Source organism: Danio rerio, chromosome 6, assembly GCF_052040795.2.
Source record: "Danio rerio strain M-AB ecotype USA chromosome 6, GRCz13ab, whole genome shotgun sequence".
Lineage (NCBI taxonomy): Eukaryota > Metazoa > Chordata > Actinopteri > Cypriniformes > Danionidae > Danio > Danio rerio.
In genome coordinates this window covers 44,560,102-44,580,000 of record NC_141026.1, presented here as the reverse complement: position 1 = coordinate 44,580,000, position 19,899 = coordinate 44,560,102, and the positions used below count along the sequence as shown (strand labels likewise).

At 37.0% G+C, this 19,899-nt stretch overlaps 1 protein-coding gene and 1 long non-coding RNA gene across 3 annotated transcripts in view; one reads left to right on the top strand and one right to left on the bottom strand.

Moving 5' to 3' along the window:
- Positions 1–19,899, bottom strand: part of LOC147836450 (uncharacterized) — a 122,739-nt gene that overhangs the window by 60,364 nt on the left and 42,476 nt on the right. The window lies entirely within an intron of this gene.
- Positions 6,575–15,703, top strand: ip6k2a (inositol hexakisphosphate kinase 2a). 2 transcript variants are annotated; one of them, XM_087255021.1, is made up of 5 exons: positions 6,575–9,061; positions 9,195–9,408; positions 12,031–12,203; positions 14,100–14,275; positions 14,363–15,703. In XM_087255021.1, the coding sequence occupies exons 2-5, from the start codon at positions 9,341–9,343 to the stop codon at positions 14,978–14,980; spliced, it is 1,035 nt and encodes a 344-aa protein (XP_087111147.1). In that variant the 5' UTR covers positions 6,575–9,061; positions 9,195–9,340; the 3' UTR covers positions 14,981–15,703.

Sequence of the window (19,899 nt, the reverse complement as noted above, 5' to 3'; positions counted from 1 at the left end):
GGCCAGTGTCCTGGAGAGTTTATTTCCAGCTTTCTTCAACACACCTGCCAGAAAACTTCTAGGCTGTTTCTCAATTCCAAGAACGCAGAGAACGGACTTGTGTTCTTGTGGAGACCGGTCTTGCCAGGTGTCCTCGGAAGAACGAACTCAGGAGACCGCGAGGGCAGAGAACGCGTCCTTTGAGAAATGGGATGCTGCGTTCTTCCTGATGGTCACGTGACCTTCACGCGTTTTAAATGAAAATTATTTAAACATTATAGCATTCATACAGCGATTTATTGTTTTTCCCCTCTTCAAAATATATACTTTGCATAAAAACATTATAAATATACTCTGCACAATATAAATAAAACAGATTTTAATACGAATTTCAGCAAACAAACACCCTTAATGTGTTTATTCCTTTATTAAGATGTTCATGGTAATGTTTACTTTCACCGTTTCATTTAGAGAAACTCCTGAGGTAAATAAATGATATCTCTGAACTTTAATAATAAATCTAAATAAAATGCTGCGCTTCCCACATCCAGTCGCAATGACTTCTGGGACTTCCAGAGTGAGTTTGGTTCTCAAGTCTGCATCAGTGCGTCCTAGATATCAAGAACACGTCCGGGAAGTTTCACGCGTCCTCCGTACTTGCGGTCTTGAGTATTGGAACTGAACTTAGGCAGCTGATGATGACGTTGCACGAGAACACGAGGACGCAAGACCGCTGAAGAACGCATATTGAGAAACAGCCCTAGTATACCTAAGAGCTTGATTAGCTGGTTCATGTGTGTTTAATTAGGGTTGGAGCTAAACTCTCCAGGACATCGGCCCTCCAGCACTGAGTTTGGACATGCGTGGGTTAGATGAACCTCTAGACCAGGGATGTCAAACTCACTTCCTGGAGGGCCGCAGTTCTGCACAGTTTAGTTCCAACCCTTATTAAACACACCTGATCAATCTAATTGAATCCTTCGGGTTTGTTTGAAACCTACAGGTAAAGCTGCGGTCACACTGGGCTTTTCCTCCCATAGACTTCCATTCATACGCACACGAATGCGTCAGATGGGAAACGAAAGGTCAAGTTACGCAGGTTGCTGCAGTGCAAAGTTCAAGCTTGGTGAGCTCTAACCTGCAAAATCGCATCACTTGACTGCGTGAGACCAATTGAGGATCAAAACATGACATCTCTGGACAGAAATTTAAAACATGGAGCAATCGCTTGCTTTTTTTAAATGTCTAATAAGCTTGTTTAATCCTGCCTCTTTTCGCAGTGCCGCACGACAGAATATCGCATGCTCAAACTCTAATGTGACCGTAGCTTAAGTGTGTTGGAGCAGGGTTGAAACTAAACTGTCCTGGGCTGTGGCCCACTAGAAATCGAGGCAATCAAATTTTTTCCAACTTTAGGAAGAAGAGGACATCTTGGATCCACTGTGTTGGAGTCGGATGTTTTTTATCCTGCCACCTAAGCAATATTAGTCGTTTGGCCAGGAGTGCAATTAAAGCTATGCAATCAGATTGTATCTTTGTAAGATTCTATGACAGGGGAAAATCCCTAAAATGGCAATCAGTGGGCAAGGGGAGATAGATATTCAAAAATAGATACAAGATCAAGATCCCATAAGGCAAAAGAATAAATAAAGTGTCAAAAATATGAACCGTCAAATACGGAACTTTTTTCTTTTTTTTTTTTACAAATATGCTTTACAGTGTACAATACAAAAGATAATATTTATGTCAGAAGTAGATTTTAAGAGTCAACAATCATCGTTATTTTTTTATGGGATTGGTCTCTTACAAGTGAGTGAAGTTAATTGAAAGAAAAGCTCCTCTATATTATTTTTGTTAAAAGATATAGTTCAGCAAAAAAATATATATATATATGCCATCATTTAATCAGCCTCCATTTGTTTCAAACATATTGTTGTTTTTTCCTGTTCCAATGCCTGCATCCCTGTTATTCCATTAGGAAATATTAGCGCTAATATATTAAGGCTCAGTTTTGATGTGCTTCACTCCAATCAAACATTAATCTTTGGCTAAACCCCAAATTAGTCATCAGTGTTCAGGATGCTTGCAAGTACACATTGTCCTGGATTGGTGATGCCAGCTTCAATCCCAGTGTTTTTAACTCATGATAGCCACGCTGAGAGATTAGGATGACCCTAATCACATTACTGTCTCACATTCTCACCGGTCCCCATTCATGAAGCCTAGACTTGGCCTTGGCTTTGACCTCAGTACTTATTGGGTTACAGATCAGACCGTGCTCCTGCAGACTTCTTTTGGGCTGGATCACAATGTACCAAGTCTGCGAGTGAATTAAGAAGAGTACAGTCATGCCTTAGCATTGGCAAAGGTCCTCTTGATAGAAATCTGACAAAAGCACCTAAGCTTATATATTGCCATCTTGTAGCGCAAATGGTAGAGATAAGGCACTAGTAGTGACAAGGTTTTGGGCTCAATCCATAGTGTTAAAAAACTCCCTAAATTAGCAGTTTTCCAAATTTTGTGATTCAGGTTTTTAGGTTTTTTGCTTTTGAATTGCATTATGAAATCTTGATCTTTCTTTTTAACCTTGAAAAGATCAAAAAAGTGACTTTTTATAACATTTTAAATAGTTAAGTGATATATTGTCTAGGTTGGTGTATATTACAGTACAAAAACCTTGTAATTAACTGCATGTATATTTTCAGTTATTTTACAGACTTATTTCTGTACAATTTTTTTCATTCTATAATTTCAAACTACTAAAATGTCAATAAAAGTAATTTTGTCAAATTGTAGAGTTTAATTTTTAACATTAAATGTTGACAGAGCATAGATAAAAGTGCCATAATGCAATTCACAACTGTAAATAAACACTTTTGAGAATCACAAAATATGCAAACTGTTAATTAACTTAAAATTAAATAAAATGACATAACTGTTAAAAAAAGGTTTACCTTCACTGCAATGTAAGTTGCTTTGAAATAAATGGTCTGCCAAATGCGTAAACGTAAATATCAGCAGAATCGAGTGTCCTGGATGCTTCATATCTAAAAATCAACATAGAGCAATTGGCGAAACTTTCTGTTCCATCTCAGATCATTTCAAGTTTGGTGTTTCACTTCGTCAGCAGTTCAGACTGTCTTCTATGCTTACTTTAACGGAGAATGTGTTGTTAAAGACATACTGATCTGTACAGATCTTAATAGCAGTAAATCTGTTTAGTTCAGTGATGAATTACTTGCAATTTAGCAGATGCTGTTATATGCTGTGTAAAAATATCAAGGACGGTCCTGCACATGAAGCCATTTGAGGCTATGTAGCCTATTTAAAGGCACAATGGTTCTCTCAGGGACTCTCAGGTTCACAGGTCTCAGAGAGGTGTCAGGCTTTTGTGTCACTGGTCAAAACCTTTGACCACTGGAATACCACCCCTCAATTTGCATTTGTTCCATTAATGAATAAATGAATCGTGTGCACTTTTGACACTGCTGTGCCTGCACTCTGGTAATGATGTTTTAATATTTCAAGCTTTGTATCACAGAAATTTCAGCTAATGCAAAATAGATAACATAGATAGATAACAGAGAATAACAACTCAAATGTCTGCCTTTTTTTTCTTATTTCAAGATATTGTGACTGATTTCAAAATACATGTAACACTCGGTTCTAAAAAATATATAAATATTATTATAAAAAATGAACACGTAAATGTGTTGTTAGATTATTTAAATATTCACATTAAATCTAAAGAAAATTCGAAATGATTACATAACATGATCAAAATGTAATACGCATTTTGCAGGTTTTAAACTTATCGTTACATAACAATGTTAGTAACTTGCATGATTAATTGTCTTATAATCTATCATTTTTAAGACAGAAAAATGGACTGAAAATCATTTTGAACAACTTTAAAATTGAAAAGCTGTGTTATGAATATAGAAAGCTAAACTGCAAATATTTTAAAGTAGGGGTAATTAAAATTAAATAAAACCATAATTACAAGTTATTTTTATGGAGCTTTTGTCTTTTCAGCTTTACGGCCTATATGCTATTTCTATTTAATGCAAATGCAAAATGTACACGCAAAATATTTCATTAAAAGGAAAACCTATTCCCTCCACCTACTCCCAATGTTATTTTTAGAAAATGGTCAAGCTAATGGATTGTCTATAAGTAATATTCAATGAGAAATAATCAGCTTCAGAAAGGGGGGGGGAGTCCTTAACTTTTAGTAGTAATTCATGTTTTTCATTCTTCTCTCATGCTTTTTCCATGCCCCATTTTTCCACTCGTGAGTTCCAGCAGGCAGGATTAAAGAGAGATTAAAGTCAAAACCTCTGCCTGTGGTCCATTGCTACTGCAAATCTCCTACTGTTGATGATATCCATCCTTCATCAAACCACATATATTTCTTTTGTGAGGAAAACATATGGTCAGGTGGCCCATTTACTAATCACCAGCTTTTTATTTTTTTGCACTGATATCATTTCATGATTATGGTCTAAAAATAAAATGAAAACACTTCCATCATAATTATATGAAAAATAAACATATGTCCACAGACACCCTATTAGATTATTTTTCTGAATAACTGGCACAAAGATCCACAAAGGTAATCCCCTGTTCTTGAAGTCCATTGTATCATGCGTCACCTGTTTTTCATCTCATCTGAGTGCACTATATTTGTCTAGCAAAAATAAAACTAGCAAAGATAAAATCAGACTATTCCTACAATAGCAATTCACGTGCATGTTCTTTACTTTTAAAGTGCAAGCCACAGTTGGCTTCTAGACTAGGAGACTAAATGTGTTATGTTGCCTATAAATATTAAGCTTTTTTTATTTACTCCACAGATAAATGTCTTAAAAAAGAATATGCATCATCATACAAATTTGACTTGCCATGTCACCACCACTGAACAAATCAAATACTATCGGTATACCCAACTTTGTTTACAAATAAATAATTTTAACTCTTAAAAATAAAGTGTCCAAATAGAGTTTTTCTAGTTATTGCAAAGAATAATAATTTTAAGGTCACCAAAGCCTTTTCAATCATTCATTCTTACATTCTATCATTTTCTTGTCGGCTTAGTCTCTTTTCTAATCCAAGGTCGTCAAAGCGAAATGAACCGCCAACTTATCCAGCACGTTTTTATGCAGCGGATGCCCTTCTAGCCACAACCCATCTCTGGGAAACATCCACACACACTCATTCACAACAGTTCTTAAAAGAACATGTTTTATTAGCATGAGGAACACTTTAATTTAGTTTGGTGTAATGTAAAGTTTAGGTTCTTCTTTAATTATGTTAAACATTGCCACAAAATGCAATACTTTCACATACGCATTTGTACACAGCACCTTATAACCTGTATTTCCATAACAAATCTCCATACAATTCATCATCCACAGTTATTTTGTCTAATTGCATCTCTGTCTAATGTTTGTCATATTTTCTCATTTAATTTTGTGCTGTCACTTGTCACTTTATGTACACTGGAAACTTATGTAGCATAAACAAATTCCTTGTGTATCTAAAGCACACTTGGCAATAAAGCGGATTCTGATTCTGAAAATGCAAACTATATGATTGCACAGCTTATTGTTTAAAGTGGGATATGTATCTAACACCTAAATGTTTTTCCCCTTGTTTATTTTGCATTTGATTTGCATTAACGATCTGTCTTCTTAACCTCCAAAAGTTCAAAAAGTGTTTTTATTACATTTTAAAACTTTAAACTGATATATTGTCTGAGTTGGTGTTGTATATTACAGTACAAAAATCTTGTAATAAACCGCTTGTACATTTTCTTTTATATTGACTTATTTATATCCTATTTCTTATGTTGTATAATTATATAATTATATAAATATTTCGTATACGTTATGTTATTTCAAACTGCTAAAATGTCAAGAAAAGTTACTTTGTTAAACTGTAAAGTTGAATTTTTTAAACTCAAGAGTCGACAGAGCAGTGATCAAGGTCCCATAATGCAATTCACAACCATAAATAAATGGAAAACACTTGTGAACGACAAAATACGCAAACTGTTAACTAGCAGATATTTTTTATGCCACAAACACCTTGGTTGAAATATCTCTAATCTGAGGCTACAAAAGCCATACAACATTTAGTTATGAACATTTTGTTTGTAAGGTGAAAAACACTGAAAAATTGTATTGGTTTTGATGGCTCCATGGAAATTTTCCACGCCATGTCAGTGTTTTCTGCTAGTTAGGTCATTTTCATTTCAGCCTTTTCGTTTCCTTCCCCCATTTTCTGCATGTTCATGTCATGACCCTTGTCTTGCGAGTGCCTAAAATCTGCACTTAAAAAACACTTAACCATCCATGTCACACACGTAGAAAAACAGCTGAGTTGTCCAGCTTCACCCCTCCTCCTCCCCAGACTGTTTTCCATCCACTTCCTCCCCTCCCCCACCCTTCCTCACTCTTTTTGTTCGCATTCTGGCCTGTATGGTGGTTGCCACCCAACACCATTTCCAGCGCTCTGATTGGCCGATTTGACATTAGAGGAGGGACCACCGATGCGGCGCTGACATTTTCTCAGTTCGGCGAGAGATTACGGTGTCAGTAGAAGAGCCTGTGCGAAAGAACCAGAAGCTCAGGCGTTTAAACGGCTCATTCTCGAATTAATCCCTGACATTTCGCCCTTAAAATAAACCTAGAGCACTTCAAGATACGAATTTTGTAATTCGTGTCATAAAAAAAGACCTGAATCGAAACAAAGAGCTGTTATTTTTTCTGCCGTGTCGTGGTCTTCCTTCTTCCTCTTTCTTTTGTTTATGTCCTGCAGTGTTCTAACGCACGGCGGAGGTAACGCGAGCAAACGATAGCTTTAAACGGGATAAGATAATAAGACCGAAGGAAATATAGAGAGGCCAGCTCGTCCTTCTCATCCGTTTACGCATCTGTGGTGTCCAACTGGACCAGGAGTGAGAGTCTAATGCCCCCGGAGGATGAGCCCAGCCATCGAAGGGATGCAGACAGAGCCGCAGGGGTTTTTGGGCAAAGGGGTGCTCCTTGAGCCCTTTGTGCACCAGGTGGGGGGACACTCGTGTGTGCTCCGCTTCGGGGAGCAGACGATATGCAAGCCCCTCATCCCCCGGGAGCACCAGTTTTATAAGAGCCTCCCCGCGGCTATGCGGAAGTTCACCCCGCAATACAGAGGTAAGTAACGTTAGAATACTGTGGCGTGTATAAATGTATATTCTTGCCTATTATAGCTATTCCCTTCTCTTTCACGACTGTCATTCGCGTGCAATGTGATATGTCTCGGTGTGTATGATGTTCAAACCATCACGTTGAATGAGAGCCAGCAGTGCTGCCGTGTTGTTCCTTTTAAATGCTGATTTCTCGTGGGGGCGCTGTTAGTGTGCAAATGTTAAAGAGACAACACAAACAAAAAATGAAGATTTGATATTATTTTCTTCCTGTCATTTAGTCCCCAAACCCAAATGACTTTCTTTCATTTGTGGAACAGAAAAATAGATGTGCTCTTAATGAAACTGAACAATTTGTGTTCTAAAGAAGTAAGAAAGTCATATTTGAATTTATTTAAATATGTTGGTGTACTTATCTGCTTGTGAAGGTCCCCAAAAGGTAAGTTACTGCAGCTGCTGGCAAGGCTACATATTGTGTCAGGGTTTTGTTTGAAGATGAAAAATCTGGAAATAAGCTTGAAAATAAGCGACAATGGCAAATGTTTTTGATTGAACTTGCTTTCGAGACATCATGGACTGTCACTGGCACGTTTGGGATTTCAAGATTTGCTGTCATTCATGAGGATCCATCTTGAAAGACAAGTTCGACTGGCTCTGATTTTCGCTTGTCCACCTGTTTTCCCCCGGTTTTTAAAAAAAAAACCACTATATACACTGCCATGGATGCACACTGCAGTGTTCAAACCCTTTTGTTGCCATGCTATCCAGTGCATAAGTGTGCAGGACTTCTGTATTTTATTGGGTGAGCTTGGGGGATGGGTATGATGTCAAAACAGAAGCTTGGGCATAATCTCTGTGGTTGTTTATGGTGTCTTGAAATGTATTTCTCTTTTCAGTTCTGTAAATTACTATTAGAGATGTATCATATTGAGTGAATTGGCCACTTGTCAGAACTATTTTGAACTGGAGATTTAAGTGAGACTGGCCATCTTTTTTTTTTGCATTAGGCAGTTCTCTTCCCTTTCATACAGCACATTTTCTTTACTAAAATGTTTTTAAAATGTCTTATTCTCTGTATTTTGAATTTTCAGTCATGCAAAAAAGATCTATAATTTGTGAATGAAACTTCTATGTAGTTCTGCCAAATCGGTTGTATTTCTTGCATATTCTTTGATTAAAATACTTTGATAAGGGCAGACTTATAGGTTTATAATTCTAAAATACTTCGATCTTTATTGTAATTATTGCTATTCCCTTTCATATGAATCTGAATATGCAAGTTTTAGTATTTTTATTGAGAATATGTGTTTTGTATACACCTTTTAAGACATTTTAGGCTATTTGGGGCAGGAGGTTCATGGTGCATTCTTGTAATTGTCTACATTTTTCTGCAGGGAGTTAAAAAGTTCCCCATGTTTTGGTGCATTGTTTTATCTGATGCTTCTGGCATTTCCATTTTTAAATTGGAGTGATGAAGTGATATGATTTTAAATTTGACAATAAATGGTGTTGGTTTAATGATATCTTTAGCCTCTTGTCTTTGTTTTTGGCTGGATTTGATTCTTGTGTGTTGTTGACTGACTGAAGGAAAACATTTCATGTGATTTGCTGTGACAGATTGAGAACTGATGAAGTCACAGCTCCTGTACATTGGCTGCTCTTGTTGTTGTTGTTTCCTAGAATTTCCTCTCTCTTCCCAACCATCAGCTCCCTTTGCTGTCCCTCTCTCTCTCTCTCTCTCTCTCTTTCTCTCTCTGTCTTCCAAGTATTTCTGTCTTGTTTGTTTGTTATGGATTGTGTGATTCCTATCAGGTTAGGAGCAGCCCGTGCTGTCGGCTCAGTAGCTTTTGTTAAAGACTGGCGAGCTTTTAAGCGCAAAAAAAAGAGAAGTGGGTAAGAGATGTTAAAGATTTCCAAGACAGTTTACTTTAAGCTCGAAACTCAGACTGCTTCCTGTTTGCTCATGTGAAGTTACTTTGATTTCACCTCTGATCTAATTTTTTTGGTCTCTCTTCTGTCTCTGCAGGTGTGGTGTCAGTGAGTTTCGAGGAGGATGAAGAAGGGAATCTGTGTCTTATAGCATACCCTCTGCACAATGAGCTTGGGGACTTGGAGAACGTGGACCCCTCGGCTGATCTGGAACCCAATAACAAAATAACATGGGTCTCCAAGATGCTGCTGGACAATGACAGCTACAGCAAAGAGAGGTCCAGACATGCTCGAAAGGATAAGGACAAGAGGTAAGAGAGATATTATATTGAGCAGTTGGCCTGTTGTTATGTATAATAGATCTTTTTATTCCTAGCATTTTAGATTTGTAAATGTTTTGTGATGTTGGTCTGTTAAATGCTGCCATCCAAACCCTGTCGCACAACAAGCAAGCAGAATAATGGGCTGTTCGCATATTGTGTCTTTTGCACATGCAAGTTTGTTATTTCCAATGGAGGCATGCAAATATGGAGAACTAGGCGCTCCTAGTTAAAAACATCTCAACTTTTCAGAATGCCGCAAGCACAACATGAGTTATGTGACTAGAACTAACCATTCAGGTTCATACCTTGAATGGAATAAACACATTTCAGTAAAAACGGTAGAGTAATTACCTCAGACAAACACTGAGCACTTAAACACTGCAGTTCTTTCCATATTCGCCATACATAAAACTTGTATCAGAGCTGCAGCAATAGTTTGTCATCCTCTGGAAAAATGGTAGATGGTTGCCTAGCAATGACAGATGCCAAGTGAGTGCAAAGTGCATTAAAAATTGTCAAGGAATCAATTTGCCTGGCGTTTTAGACGCAATATGCGAACATCCTCCAAGACCCCCAAAAGGGTTAGTCTTAGTCCATTTCTAAACAAATTCTGGTGTGGTTTAACAGAAATATGAGTTCAGCATGGGACATATACATCTAAAAAACCGAAAACCATACACAATTTCACATGTGACAGACAAGGGACAGAATGCTCTGAAGAGTTACCGATTCCTCATCACAAAGCATCTTTTAGGGTGTTCGCAGGATCTTAAAAAGTATTAAAATTTAATAAATCAATTATGAAAAAATTAAGGCCCTTATAAGTTCTTAAAAAGTCTTAATTGCTTAAATTTTAAGCATTGTCTAAAGTGTTTGACTCCAAAAAGCATAAATATATTTATTTTCCTCTTAATATTAACAACGGCACTCTTGATCCATGCCATTGGTTCGGGCCGGGCACGTCCAGCCAAGCTCCTCCGTCCAGGTGATGCCACATAATTTGCAACAAACGCTAGAAGGTGATGTGACGCTCATTACATGTAGCAAAATTGTAGAATGAAACAGACGGCAAGATGGGAAAATGTAAGTTTGCGTGTTCCTGGTTGGAGAAAGACTAATTTAAACAATAATTTATTAATTAAATAATTTATTAATTCAAGCTTTGTTTCTTCCGAGCTTATCTGAGTTCTGTTGCATTGTTGTGCTCAAGTGATTTATTTAACCACAACTGTTTATTAAGTTAAAGGTTTGATGCTGATTAGAACTTGAAGTGGTGATGAGGTCTTAAAATATTCTAAGAAGATCTTTAAAAAGTCTAAATAAGGTATTGAGATTACCTTTAGGATTCCTGCATATACCCTGTTATTACACAGCAAAGTGGCACAGAAAGCAAACGTGAAGCGGCATAAATTTGTATTTGCTCTATGTGTTTAATGCTGCTTAGCACCATTACACTAAATTCCAGTCAGACACAGATCCGATTTAGGGTCTTTTTTAAATCGGTTGTGTAAAATGTATTTCTAAAGTCAGAAAGAATGTTGCACAAAATTTTTTTAAGCCAATTTGTGTTGGTGTATGTGATGAAATGGTTTCATTCCCACCATCAATTTTAAACTCTTCATAGGATTAGTATGTTTTGTCACAAAGTACACGTTATTTTTTCATTTCTTTTGGTTACAACTTCAAAATTAAGATGACTGCTAAGTAAATCAGAAATAAATGTCTTTTTTTTTTCTGGACAGAACCAAACTCCAAGTCTGAACGCACCCTTAAATAAACAATATTTTTTATAAATTATTAAACAATATTAACTTCTTAATACCTTTTTGTTATGAATTCAGTTATGAGCCCCTCAAATAAAACATTGTCTGCCAAAGCTTTGGAAAAAGTACTTGTCATTTAGCAGATGCTGCAGGGAACAATGGATTACTAATAAATCATGTACTGTTCCCTCTGAATTGAACCATCAGCTATTCACTTAGCTTTATCGCCAAGGCCACACTGCCCCACATCTCTCGGATAATACTGGGCTGTGTTCTCCTGTTATAATAGCGCTGCTCAGTACTTGTCTGACTCAATGAGAATGTGACCGATGGTAGTGTTCTTGTCGTCATGAGGAGCTGCTGAGCGCACTCACACCCAGAACACCCAGCTGGGCAGAGCAGATGCACTCTCAGCTCCTGGCAGCCGGACTGGTGCAAATGTGTGTTTTGAGCCAATGTTATGTAAGCAGCGTAGCTTTGTGACTTACGGGTGACCTCAGGAACTGACTGGGGAAGGGGTGAAAGGGCAGAAAAGGAGCATTTGTTCTTTGTGAAGAGTTTAGGATTTTAGGAATCGTGTGTAATGGGCTACTGTACAACAAGGAATGCATTTACCAACCAATATTTGCAGTGTATGAACACATTCAAGCATATTTCTGTTGATTTCAGATGACTAAAACATTTTGAAGTCTTTTAGCTTGTTGCATTAACCTTGTTTGGGTGGTTGCAGTGCTAGGGTGTTAGTTCAGATCCCCTAAAAGCCTGCTGAGTTCATCAAGTAGTCTGATCCAGCTAGTAGCCCTAATCTGTCTGTCTGGCTGACCCACCTCTGTCTTCACCCTGCCAGTGTGAAACGCGAGGAGGAGCTGGAATGGCTCAAGCAGGCCGAGGTTTTCTACTACAGCCTGGAGAGGAGCAATGCTGCCGGCCCTCAGCTAAAGCACAACCCCTGGAGCCTTAAGTGCCACCAACAACACCTGCAGAGGATGAAGGAGAACGCAAAGCACCGCAATCAATACAGTATCCTTCAATGCTGCATGTTGCCTGACATGGATAATGTTACAAATGAAAGAGAATTGTCAAATAATCAGAGAAGTATATTTTAGTTAGTACAAAATATTTAAACATTAATTAACATTATTAATAAAAACCATCATAGTTATATGATAATAATAACAGTAATAAGTAATAATAAATATGCTAATTAAGATTTTTGAAAGATCATGTGATACTGCAAACTGCCTGCTGAAATTGAGCTTTACCATCAAAGAAATAAAAGACATTTTGATCTATATTATTCAAAATAATACATTTATCACAGCATTACTGTAATTGCTATCAAGTAAATCATTTTGTGTATTGTATTTTTTAATATTTGGTTGTAGTTGTAGTTTAAAAAGTTATTTATAAAGTGTGTGTGTGTGTGTGTGTGTGTGTGTGTGTTAAAAAAATACATAATGCAATACATGATAGTAATTAATTATCATTGACAAAAGTGCCTTAATCAGTTGCATTTTACATAAATGCCTGTTGTGCCTAACAGTTACTTAAAGTCATTGTGTGTGTCTGTGTGTAAATAAATGACTAATTATTTTAGATATTCAAAGTGCAGCACGACTACCTCAGCACATAACAAAACTTCTTTCATATGTAAATTTACAATGACAACAAAAATTGTAACTGCACTCTAGCGCTGTGCGATTTGGGGAAAATAATATTTCATGTTTTTATTTTATTGTTTTGACAGATATTTCGATTCCGATTTGATTTGTGATTTAATTTTGTAGTAAAGATTAAGATTGAATAATCTGTAAGTCTTTGCAACAATTCTGCGACAGCTCTTAAAAATGACCTGTTTTTTGTTCGGTGTCTGTGACTTTGAAACCAAAATATTCCCATATTACCAATGCTGTTTTTCTTTGGCATTCATTTGTCTATTAATGGTTTTGAAGCAGTAGACACCATAATCCCGCTGGTCCGCGCTTTCCTGTTTATTTTTCTTTTGTTATTTTTATTGTGGGCGTTCTCCATAGTTTGGTTGCACAATTCTGATTGTGCTCACTCAATTGGCTAGTAAGACTGTCATACAAAGACGGCAGTTACACATTTGCTCTGGGCGAGGGAAATTAATAAATGCATATATATTTCATATTGCGGCATCTTGCGATTTAACTAATCGCAGCTTTTCAAATTGCGATTCGATTTCAATGAATCGCATAGCCCTAGTGCACTCAAACTAGGCTATCTGAACGTTGCCTGGGGGCGTTTCCCAAATCTTTGACAAGTGTGAGTGCTGCAAATAGGACCCAGGCGTGGTTCAGGTGGACGACCCTGGCCTGGTTGGAGAAGGTAAGCCAAAGCGCAGTTAAGGCTTTGGCACGGTATGCTTGTAGTGTGAGTGCAAATTTTTTTGAGCCTGAAACTGAAGAGGCAACATCACTATTAAGGAACTATTTCATGTGGATTTATTAATCATTCTTCATTCTTTAATGAATGCAAACGGTCATAGTTTATTAAAGACCCAAAACCCAGACCACCTAAAACAATACAAAACAATATAACTAGCTGGAGAAATTTGCATGAAGTGATCTGATTGGCTGACGTGTCCATTGGCGCTTGTAAAGTTGAGAAATTCCCAACTTTTGCAGCGAGCAACGCTGCTGAAGCAGTGCCGGCTTACCCACAATTCAGTTTGGCAAGGCTTGACATCACTCATTCAAAGTGAATGAAAAGTGTTGTTGCTGACCTGAATGTGGCGTAAGTTCATTCCAAATTAAGGTATATTCATAATGATACAAAAACTAAGATTTTACTATTAAATACTATTAATTATACATATTAATATTAAATATTTTAATATATAAGTTATAATATTGAGAAGTCTGTATATCCCTTAACCCACAACCCTTTTATCAGAATTCATCCTGCTGGAAAACCTGACATGGAGCTACGCAGTTCCTTGTGTGCTTGATCTGAAGATGGGCACAAGGCAGCATGGCGATGACGCCTCTGAAGAGAAGAAGGCCATGCAGATCCGCAAGTGTCAGCAGAGCACATCTGCCAGCATTGGAGTCCGCCTCTGTGGCATGCAGGTTAGCGCGGCTCTCGAACACTAAGCCACAAGGCAAATATTAGAAAGTCATTGTATTATTCACTCACTCCTCTTTGCTTTCCTCCAGGTCTATCATCCTGCCACAGGTCAGCTAATGTTCATGAACAAGTACCACGGCCGTAAGCTGACCCTGTCTGGCTTCAAAGAGGCCATCTTTCAGTTTTTCCACGACGGGAGACGCCTACGACGTGAACTCTTATCTCCAGTTCTGCGAAGGCTGCGAGACATGCAGGCTGCGCTGGAGGCCTGCGAAAGCTACCGTTTTTACTCTAGCTCACTCTTGATAATCTACGACGGAGACCCGCCACGAACACGCCATTCTGCTGAGGATGGGCTTTCGGAAGAGGAGGAGGAAGAAGATGATGACGATGATGAAGAGGAAGAGGAGGAGGAAGAAGAAGAGGGAGCTGCATTTGGTTTTCCTCATGGTGCAGGTGCAGCCAGTAGCAGCAGTGGCGCTTGCGGTGGTGGAAGCAGCACCAGTAGCTCTTCGGTGGTGCGACGGATGGCCAGGTCAGACAGCGGGCCGGCCGTAGACGTACGCATGATTGACTTTGCCCACACCACATGTAGGCACTACGGGGAGGACAGTGTAGTCCACGAGGGCCAGGATAGCGGTTACATCTTCGGACTGGAAAACCTCATCACCATAATTTCCCAACTTGAGGACCACAGCACAGACTAAACCACCGCTTCGTTCAAACCAGCATGGCATTCAAATGGGGAAATGCTTTGTTCTCTTTCTCTTCCTTGTTTATTCAATCCATTATGACGTCCGGCTCAGTAAAATCTCAGAGCTCCACCTGTTCAGTTGTGTTTGGTGTCTGTTTTTGTGTGCGTAGCGGATTAAAAAAGGGTCAAGAGACTAACATTGAGATCGACAACTTCCTCAGTGTTTAATAGCTTCACTCTCTTCCCTTATGTACTGTTACAACATTGACGCCATTGCCCTTTTTGTTCTATTTATTGAAGGTTAATGGTTATTTACTGATTACAAAAAGGACCTGATTTTGTTCCAGTGCTCACTCTGTGAGAAGGTTCCGGAACTTATTAGCTTCCGAGCGCTCCTTGTTGGATGAAGGAACGGTAGGTTGTGAAATGGAAGACTGTTAAGTGTTACTCTACAGCACTGTCCCCTTGCACCTTTACCCATCGTGAAGAGACAACTATATTCAGATTGTTAGTTGACATAAAGAGACTATAGTAAAGCTTTATTTATTTGTCATATTTCCTAAATAAACTAAAAAGAAAAAAACATTGAAAAGGCGAATGGAGATTCAAAACTACATTCCATGTTATTAATGTTACAATAATGATATTAATGAATATTATTATTTGACATGTTCAGATACCTCTATCTGTTGTACACGGTATGTTGGAGGAATAATAAAACATGTTTGTGTTAAAAGCTGCACTTGTACTTTGGTTTTTGTTTTGCATGATGTGTTGAAAAATTAGGATTTTTAGTTGCTTTAAATAAGTAGAAGAGCCTCATCCTTCTTTCCCATAGTAATATGTGGACTGCATTGGCTAGAGTGGAAATAACAACATCGCTCTTCATTAGCATGAGTTTTCAGCTTGCTAATGTCCTGCTCTCTGTGAAACATTTAACACAAGGTGTCTTAACCAAGTGGCCTGACCTCTTCCTCTTTACAGACCGTTTGAGAATTCAGATGTCTCGATTACAAATAGACCTATATCGCTGTCACACAATGACGCACGTTTGCATTGCATAGCAGGCACGTGCACACATAGGGCTCAACCTGTGCAGTGCACATGCCCTTTTTAGTCTTGGATGTAAAGTGCCCTTCCAAAATGATCAAAAGTGCCCCCGCGACACACCCTCCGTCCCGCTTTACAGTACGCGCGCGCGACAACAACAACAACAACAACAACAACCAATCCCCCCCCATTAATGCATTAATCAAACACACTAGAGCTGATTTTTAAAAGCAATGGTTCCAAAAGAGTTGTATGTAACCAAAGAAAAACTATTGAGTTTTTTTGAAGAAAGAAGAACCTTTTTTGTGTAAAAAAAAACTATTAATGATCCAAAGAGACTATAGACAACATTTTGTGAAATGAAAAGTTTTATGGGAGTTTAAGGCCCTTCATGGAACCATCAACACTCTCACTTTTCCAACTTCAAATTCCAGCACTTTCAAGGTGCATTTGTATGCTTTTCCAGTACCTAATGACCACGGTTAATTACATTTATATATGTTGTACTTTTACACATTTCAATCCATTGTGTTATTTTAAAAAACACAACATGACAATTCAATTTAAATTGTTGAGTACTTTAGAGCATAGATTTATTGGGATAGTTCACCCAAAAATGATAAAATACATTTAAAAAAGTCCAGTTATTGGATGATTATGTTTTTAAGTTTGGTATCTTTGCTACCTAAAGCTGATATCTTAAGAAATGAGCTTACAGTCATTTTGTTTGGGTGTAGAACCAAACTTTCATGACCAGTCGTTCATGATATTTTATGTGCATTGCTATTTTTTTTTACAGTCATTGGATTGGTGTTTCAGGTGCAAAGATGCATTCTGGGTGAATTTCTCCTAAATACGTATGAAGCTAATAGCGCCAAAACAATCTGAATTTGAATTGTGTTAATTTAAATTCTTAAAAACCTAAAACTGTATTTTTATATACCCAATATCTGCAGTCTTTGAATTCAGAACCAAAAAAAATCGAAAGTTTAAAAATATGTATAAAAATCTGCCTTCAAAAATTAAGTTGTCTTAAATTTCAGATGTTCAATAATCAAGTTAAAAAATATAAATTCAAAACATTTTCTAATAGGACATAATCAGTATTATTAACTTACAATTGTTAACAATTTAATTTAACACAATTCAGATTCAGATTGTTTTGGCTAATTATTAGCTCCCTAATTCCTTCATTCATTTTCTTTTTGGTTTGGTCCCTTTATTAATCCGGGGTCGCCGCAGCGAAATGAACCGCCAACTTATCCAGCACGTTTTTAAGCAGCGGATGTCCTTCCTGCCGCAACCCATCTCTGGGAAACATCCACACACACACTCATACACTACGGACAATTTAGCCTACCCAATTCACCTGTACCGCATGTCTTTGGACTGTGAAGGAAACCGCAGCACCCGGAGGAAACCCACGCGAACGCAGGGAGAACATGCAAACTCCATCTGAGAAATGCCATCTGAGCTGAGGCGACCTTCTTACTGTGAGATGACAGCACTACCTACTGCGCCACTGCGTCTTCTAGCTATTAAATTATATATTTTTTGTATAAAATATTTGTGAAAATCATAAAAGATGATTTTTTTATATGATACAAACAATTTTTTAACATCAAATCAGCATACTACAAATGATGTGGTCATTTTATATAAAATAACAACTCACTCTCACTGGCTTTCATTTATTTACCAGTTCATATTAATATGCTGTACAGTCTGTGCATTGTGAATGATGAGCAGCTGGTCCTAAACATAACCACTCCACTGAGGGCTTCAGATGCCAAATAATGGGCTTTATAGGCTTTGAGGACAATGAGGGTTTAATCATTTGCTCTGTTTCCTTGTTTCATCTGCATTATCCCATGTCTCAGTGGTCTGCGTTGTCGCAGTGAATATGTGATGTAACAGCATGGATGAGGGCCAGTGTGTCTTTATCCATGTTGTGTGGCAGTGTAAATGCTTATGATTTAGCGTTGTGCGTTTTTCTGTCAGCACAGTTTACCTTCACCCAATACTGAAATCACCATGGCAACACAACGGTACCATATTTTTAGTTCTCGTCTCTGGCACTGGGGATCATGCATTGGCCTACATACGCTAATTACACCACCTTTAAATGTCAGGCAAATATCAAATGAATTCATCCCAGATCCGAAACATATGGGGGATATGTTCATCTTACATAATTGCTGGTTTGAAGTATGCAGCTGCTCATTTAGAAAGTAAACATTTGCATGCTCATTATCGGTACTCGGCTGTGCTCCGTTTAGTTCAATTCATTCTATTCTACCTTTGTTCTCTCTGTTCCTAAGAATAGACCATTGTGAGGGCAAAGCAATGCTCAATTTCTTTAGTCTTTTTCTGCAAGTTGAGTCATACCTTTTGAGGTCACAATTACACTCACGCACACGTTTGTAAATATTTGATTGTCAGTCATTATCTGGATGCATTCAACTTTCCTTACCATTGTAAGACACTTTTAGTAATGTCAGATAGTAGTAATGTCAGTAATCTAAGACAAGTTCTTATTAAAATAATATTAATAATGATGATAATAATGGTTATAGTAAAAATAATAATCATGAGGATGATAATAATGATAATAATACTAATAATAAAAATAATAAAATTATTATTATTATTATTATTATTATTATTATTGTTGTTGTTATTATTATTATTATTATTATTATTATTATTATTATTATTATTATTATAAAATGAACAATAGAAAAGGAAACCTTACTGAAATTCAAACAATTATCTGTATTTTCATATATACAATTTTGTAAATCATTAAAATAAAAATTAGACAATCTAAATAAATACAAACGTATTAATTCGGGCAACAAGACATTTATAAATTTAAAAAGTATACATATTTACACATACAGTGTATAAGTACACCCTTCACCAATCTCTCATTTAAATTTATATTTTATATGGGATGCTTTACCATAATATATTTGTGCATATATATTAGTAAATACTGAGGCCAAATCTGAAGATAATCCAACAAAACTCCTTACGATAATGGTCCAAAAATATTCAAATAAAATATAGGGAAAAATATTAAATAAAATTTTTAAAAAGAGCAAAAATTAAGAGAAACAAAAAATACATAAAATTTTGTAGTTTATAAATGTTTTTTTTTTTTTTGCAATATTTCTTTCTATTTCTCAAGATGTTTGGTGACTAAAATATTATTTTTATAAATATATACGTTCAAAAAATCTGTTCTATTTAAATGCACCAGAATATATTTATTTAATATTCTCGGAGGAAGGGATAAAAATAATCCATTTATTATGCAGTGGGGTAAATAAGTATTCAACACTTAATCATTATTCTCAGAAAACATATTTCTAAAGGTGCTGTTGACTTGAAATGTTCCCTGAATATTGGTAACAACCAAAGAAATCAATATATGCAAAGAAGACAAATCTAATTCGTTTACAAATTAAGTTATGTGTAATAAAATTGAATGATACAGAAAAACGTATTAAACACATAAAGAAAGGGAAGTGCAGAAAGGCAGTGAAAGCCCAGACAGCAACTGAAATCTCTCAGAAGTTATTCAGCAACCCTCTGCCCTTCATCAGTGGAAATTTCAGCAAGACAATGATCCAAAACACAGCCAAGGAGACTCTCAAAGGCTTTCAAAGAAAAAAATCAAGCTGTAGAATGGCCCAGCCAATCACCTGACTTGAATCCAATAGAGAAAACAAAATAAAGCTCAGATTTGATAAAAGAGACCCACAGAACCATCAAGATTCTTACACTCTATTGAAGTCTGCGAAAAAATCTTTAAAACTGAAAAGTTGTCTTGAAGCTGCCATGACCAAAAACTGATTTAACTTTTAGAAACTGATT

What these genes read in the sequence shown, in the direction of transcription:
- ip6k2a (XM_087255021.1), top strand. Translation starts at nt 9,341, where the DNA reads ATGCTGCTGGACAATGACAGCTACAGCAAAGAGAGGTCCAGACATGCT. An exon ending in AAAGCACCGCAATCAATACA is followed by an intron (nt 12,204 to 14,099) that starts GTATCCTTCAAT and finishes CCCTTTTATCAG; the next exon opens with AATTCATCCTGCTGGAAAAC. An exon ending in TCCGCCTCTGTGGCATGCAG is followed by an intron (nt 14,276 to 14,362) that starts GTTAGCGCGGCT and finishes GCTTTCCTCCAG; the next exon opens with GTCTATCATCCTGCCACAGG.